Genomic DNA, 5,943 nt, shown 5'->3' with positions numbered 1-5,943 from the left:
ATACTGTCTTTTGGGTGGGTAATAGTAAAATTTAAGAACTGGTGCATTACACTAATGTTAAGACTTTCTTTTGATGACAGATGACCAAGATAGTACCCCTATGAAACCATGTTACCTCAATATCTTGGAAAATGAGCAACCTCCAAATAGTACTGTCCAAAAGGACTCGCTTACTACCGTTGATTCATCTAAACAGCCTAACGCTTTGCCGTTACCTTTACCTGAAATCGAAACCGTGGTGCCTAAAGTCAAAGAAATTAAATCTGCTCAGGAAACTCCTGAAAGCTCTCTGGCTGGAAGCCCTGATACTGAATCTCCAGTGCTAGTAAATGACTATGTAGGTATCACTTATATTTCTAACTATTTCTGCATTTTATTTCAGTGCATATTTCTTCATTTCAGGTTAACATTTTAGCATGTAAATACAACTCCACTTTGTGTGTAGGTGTAGAAACTGTTGGCATATTTTAATTTCTTATTCAAACTAACTTTAAACTTGAACAGAAGGTGATTGTAAATTAAGACGACCATCTCAAAGCCTAAAACTTATTCTACTTTTTATAATTTTGAGAACCAAAGAGATGAATTTAAGGTGGCAACCTTGAGAGAGTTCATTTTAAGTTCAGCTCTGAAGGGATAGTGTAATGATTCTTGAATCATCATTGTACTTCCCATACATGATTTCTCAACTATTTAGAATATTTCATAAGTCTTCGATTAACCTGAAAGTCTACATTTGGGATGGGAAATAAAACAATAGAATAAAACAGCAATAGAGTCCTTATCTCCATAGAGTAAATTACAGAAATATGCTAGCAAAGGTGCACTTAAGATGTAAGTAGGACCTTTGTATCAATTTAATTTTATAGCAAGTAGGTTATTTTTTGGATCCTTGGGTTGTATATGTTTTATATACTTTGTCTTATCAACAGAAATGAAGGGACTTATAATTACTTTTTAGGGCTAAGGAATGTGTTTCACATACTTTTTAATATAGATTTTATTCCCAAAGATATATTTACAATTGTGATTTTGTAATTTCTGAGAGGGGGCTTATAATGTTTCAAAAACATTAGTGGAAAGAGTAACTTTTAACTCCTGTTTGCTTCACTACCAGTAAAATTATGTAGTTAAAACTCTGAAAGTTACCTGTTAGATTTATTCTTAATATCATTTGATGAGTGTGTAGAGTTGCTATAGGAAGCACTGAATTAAAATTAACTTCAAGTTAGCGTATAGAGTGTCTTGAATTTGAATTTTAGGCAGAGGAAGTATTCGAAGTCATTATTTTTTAAGATGAATCTGATGACTGTATAAGACACGTTGTCAAGGAAGCAATGTTAGGAGGTTCCATTATCATATAAACACAAAATACAAGCTAAATGAAAGATGGGTGAGAAATGTTTCAAGAAAAAGAAAAGCCTAAGGCTTCCTTCCACTTAGGTAATCGGTATAATGATGATACTATTAAAAATCAAAAAGGAGAATTAGGAGAATAAAAGAATTCAAATTTCATAAAAACTGTGTGAGGTGATCACAAAAATGAGTTCTAAATTCATACTTCATCTTTCTATTTGAGCCTCCATGGAGTTGATACTGAAAGTCTGTAAATGTTTACTTATATTCTACCGGATACAGCTCTGATGTATGCTGTAAACATATTAAGAAACAAGAGTTCTTTTAATTATTTTAACCCTCTGTATAACTCTACTATTTCTTCCTCTCACCTGTATAAACTGACTCTTTATTTGATAAAATGAAAACAAAAAAGCACAACAGGACACTCAACACCTGCAAGTGTGTAGCCAGCCCTTCTGTGAACTCTAGGTTGGTTTTATTCATAGGGTTTGAATATGTAAGAAAACTAAGTGTGATGGAATCACTAAAATATACTTATGTGCAAGAACCAACTCTCTGTCTGGCACGGATGACTTTGATTTTGATCCAGAGAGAAAGTGGATTGCCTTTGTTAAATAGAATTTGTTTATCTTACAGGAAGCAGAATCTGGTAACATAAGTCAAAAATCTGATGAAGAAGACTTTGTGAAAGTTGAAGATTTACCACTTAAACTGACAATATATTCAGAGGTACTTGGCTCTCTTTAATTAAAACTATCTTTATATAACAAATATTGTTAAGGTGAAAATGATTTTGTATTTTTTATCATTCCAAAGGCAGATCTAAGGAATAAAATGGTAGAAGAAGAACAGAAAAACCATTTATCTGGTGAAATATTATGTGAGATGCAGACTGAAGAATTAGCTGGGAATTCTCAGACGCTAAAAGAACCTGGTATGAGTTACCAATTTTAACCATATCATATTGAAAATTACTCAATCTTGATACCATTATTTCGTTTTGTTTTATAAATGCACTACTAGTACCTGGGAGATTTAAGCCACATATTGGAAAGGAAACATAATTTTGTAAAAATTTTAGTTCAGCTTCCTAATTTATAAAATAGTATTATCAGATAATTTTTTCTATTTTTAAAATTTTCCATTTTAGCAAAGTAATATATATGCACATGATTTAAGAAAGGAAGGTACAAAAAAGTTAATGATAGTTGGCAAGAATCCATTGCTTTTCATTGTTGGTTTTTGTTCTTTTGGAGGAAACCCTCTATCTCAAAATAATATACTTATAATTTTTCTTAATTTTAAAAATTCAGATAATATTTCTTATCTCCCAAAAGTGGGTATTTAGTGTTCATATTGTTTTTTGTTTGTTACCTTTGTTATTTTTAATATACAGAGGGTGCCAAAAAAATGTGTACATATTTTAAGCAAGGAAAAAACTATTAAAATTGTAATACTCAATATGTACTGATAACAAAAGTTGAATACAAGTATGATGCATACATTTTTTTGGCACCCCTGGTATGTGTTTTCTAGTTTCATGGACTTTGGTCATGAACTGGTCCTTTCCTCTTCGCCTTCTCTGTTCAGTTTTAGTCATACTCTTACATTATTATAAATTAAAATCACTTATGTTTTATTTTTGTAACTACATCTTCTATATTTTTCCAAATATTATTCTATATAAATATGATTCATTGCAGAGCTAAATGATAGTTCCAGATTTCCTTCTTTATGAGTCTAATAGCACAACCTTGGGCAACTCAGAGGAGAGCATTTCTTGGATTCAGGTCAAAAGATTTTCTGTTATTGTTTATCAGTTCATCAATTAATTAAAATCATATATGATTTTTTATTTTTGTTTTTTTCTGGAAATGGGGTGAGGAGAGGGCAGACAAAAATATCAGCCTTCAATTAATTTCCCAGAGTTCAGCCCAGTTCTGCTTGTTAGAATGTCACCTGGTTGGTACCCAGCTCATAGTGTGTCTAGGCTGCAGCCTCTTCCCCTCTCACTGTGCCTCCCGCTGCTTTTAGCATTCTGAGAACCTGGTATCGCCCGTCCTCTGTTATCCTGGAACCATTCTTCTTTTGTTGTTCTGGATTTATTCAATTTTTTAGCTCTTTTTTTTCCAGTGGGCTTTTTTGTTTTTGGAGAGACAGGAAGTATCTGCTCAGTCTGTCATCTTAAAACAGAAATCCTCACCTGTTCTTTTTAAACCCTTTACTGTGTGCTATCAGGGAATTATTGTAGTAAATTAAATTAGTATTTCCTTTTAATAACTATATTAAAAGTGAAAGTATTAATGAAGACAATAATATTAAATTCTAGTAATATCTTAATTCAGTAAGTGATTTATAAGGCATTATTCTGTTTCAGAGACAGTGGGAACCCAAAGCACATGAGATGTCTTCAGAGGCTCATCTGACTCTTTACGTAGTCAGTACATATATGAAAATGGTTCTAAATAAACATGTTTTGATCTGTATAAAAATGTAAATTAGTTTGACACTGCATTTTTGATAGGTGTGCTGATTTCTGCCCATGGCAGTTTAAAACATCAGAAACTACATTCTAAACAAATTCAATCCTTGATAAACTGTGGGGTTTTTTCTCTTCTTTTTTCTTTTGGTCTTGATTTTTTTTTTATCCCATTGTGATGTTTGGTAATGTTAAATTTAAAATGTAGTTTTAAATAAAGTTTGGACTTATATGTAAAGTATCTTTTTTGGAAATTATGTTGAATTCTATACAATAAGTCACTGTTCTATATAATTAGACTATTCAGAGAAGAGCAGTGGTTAAGTTTAGAGAAATATACTATTTATTATAAAGCCCAGCTATTAGGCCAGGCTTCCAAATAATGCCAGTGTTACTGATGTCGGGTCTAATGTTCTTTTAGTCTTATTCCTGTGCAACAATACGGCAGGTTATAAAGGTTTCCAGGATATCTGTGAAGTTATTGTAGAATATGTATTAATACTGGATTCAAGCTGGGTAAGTTTAGGACACAATGTCCTTGGTACCTAAAACTTAACATAATTATCAATTAGATAAATATTTTCCACAATTTCAATTCCTATCTATGTTGCCTTCCATCTAAAAATAAAAAAAAATAATAAGTTTTATATAGAGAGTATTTCTGCACAGACAAGTAACATTGTGATTTAAATGAAAAACCGAGCTCTTTCAAGTAGGGATTAATAGAACTAAATTTAGGTACCAGAATGTTAAGGTTCTATATGCCTTTGGACAAATGTACCTTTTGAGATGATAGTTTAAGACCAGAGCATAGCAGTTGCTTCTGCATGTAGTGAGGAGAGAGGCAGGTTCGCAGGTGAGGTATTGAGGAATGAAAAGGTGTGGAACTTTTTCATCACTAAGTTCAGTAAGCTTTTAAAGGATGGCTTACCTTTAGATCCCCAACTTGCCATATATCCAGTAAGGCTTCAGAGCCAGTTCACAGTTAAGCCAGTCAGCCTTACAGATTCTTCCTTGAATAAAAGTTGCAGAGTATCTTTTAAATTTGTTAACAATTGAGTGAAACATCCTATAAGAAAAGAATTTGGTTGGTATTCCTTTAAAATTCTTACCTGCCTGATTACCTCAGTGTCAAATTGTAATATCCAGTCAGGGAGTATTAAATGAGCATTTCCCTATAAGGACATTTACTGGATTGCTACTTAAATTATGTGAGACATATAGCTCCACTTTAATAAAACCTATTCAGAAAACTGTCGTTTCCAGAATCAGGAATTCTCATCCAGTTGGTCTGTCGTCAGGGAAACTGAAACAAAAAGTTACATTATATGTATACTCCAGTTCTATATTTGTTTTCTAGATTGTACGGGTAGAGGGGAAAACTTCATGTTGGTACTTAAGCCAAGCCTTACGTATGACGACTCTCTCTCTCTGCCTGCATATTACAGACTGATACAGTGGAAGAGTTGTACTTATATCTTAGTTATTACTGTAGTACTTAGTTATTTGACTTATGTTATAGCTGCTGTAATCTAGTCTGTTGTTCTGTATTTTAGTAGATAATTTAGTTTTAAAATACCTAGGGCTTGAGAGCAGATAACTTGTTTCCTGTGTTTTTCCCTAGTAGCTATTGTTAAAGGGTTGGCATTAACTAACCTGTTTGTCTTGATTTATAAGTAAAAAACTTGGTTAAGCGATAAAAGAGGGAGAAAAGGTCAGTCAAAATGAGTGAGAGGAAACGCTAGGCAGGTTGAGATAATGCCTAAAATAGTGTACTCACAAGACTGTGCAGGTATTCTTTGTATTTTGTAACATTCACTTTGGGTAAATGCTTTTTCACTGTTAATAAATGTATATCCTACATATGTGCCTGATTGCATTTTCTTTTTATTTATTTTTTTTATTGTGAAATACACATTTTTTAGAATTAGTTTCAGCTGTACAACACAGTGCAATACTTATACTTTTTTACCCCTTGAAGTGACAACCCCCCTCCCCCAATCTGCCGCCCCACGTCCCCTCTAGTATCATACATATCTATTACAATTCCCTTGACTCCACTCCCACACTATACTCCACGTCCCATGACTCACACTCTCTCTCTC

General features: G+C 32.8%; 1 protein-coding gene across 1 annotated transcript in view; it reads left to right on the top strand.

Annotated features, from left to right (window-relative positions):
• The window catches only part of PCM1 (pericentriolar material 1), a 95,655-nt gene extending 89,952 nt beyond the window's left edge, over positions 1-5,703 (top strand). Inside the window, exons 36-39 of the mRNA XM_019664755.1 lie at positions 63-337; positions 1,996-2,088; positions 2,176-2,293; positions 3,737-5,703. Of these exons, the coding sequence (XP_019520300.1) occupies positions 63-337; positions 1,996-2,088; positions 2,176-2,293; positions 3,737-3,762 (512 nt within the window). The 3' untranslated portion in view covers positions 3,763-5,703. The remainder of the gene's footprint in view (positions 1-62; positions 338-1,995; positions 2,089-2,175; positions 2,294-3,736) is intronic.
• Positions 5,704-5,943: the final 240 nt, after the last annotated feature.

Source organism: Hipposideros armiger, unplaced genomic scaffold (genome assembly GCF_001890085.2).
Source record: "Hipposideros armiger isolate ML-2016 unplaced genomic scaffold, ASM189008v1 scaffold_430, whole genome shotgun sequence".
Lineage (NCBI taxonomy): Eukaryota > Metazoa > Chordata > Mammalia > Chiroptera > Hipposideridae > Hipposideros > Hipposideros armiger.
Note: the sequence above shows the minus strand (reverse complement) of the source record. Positions and strands in the feature narration are given on the sequence as shown.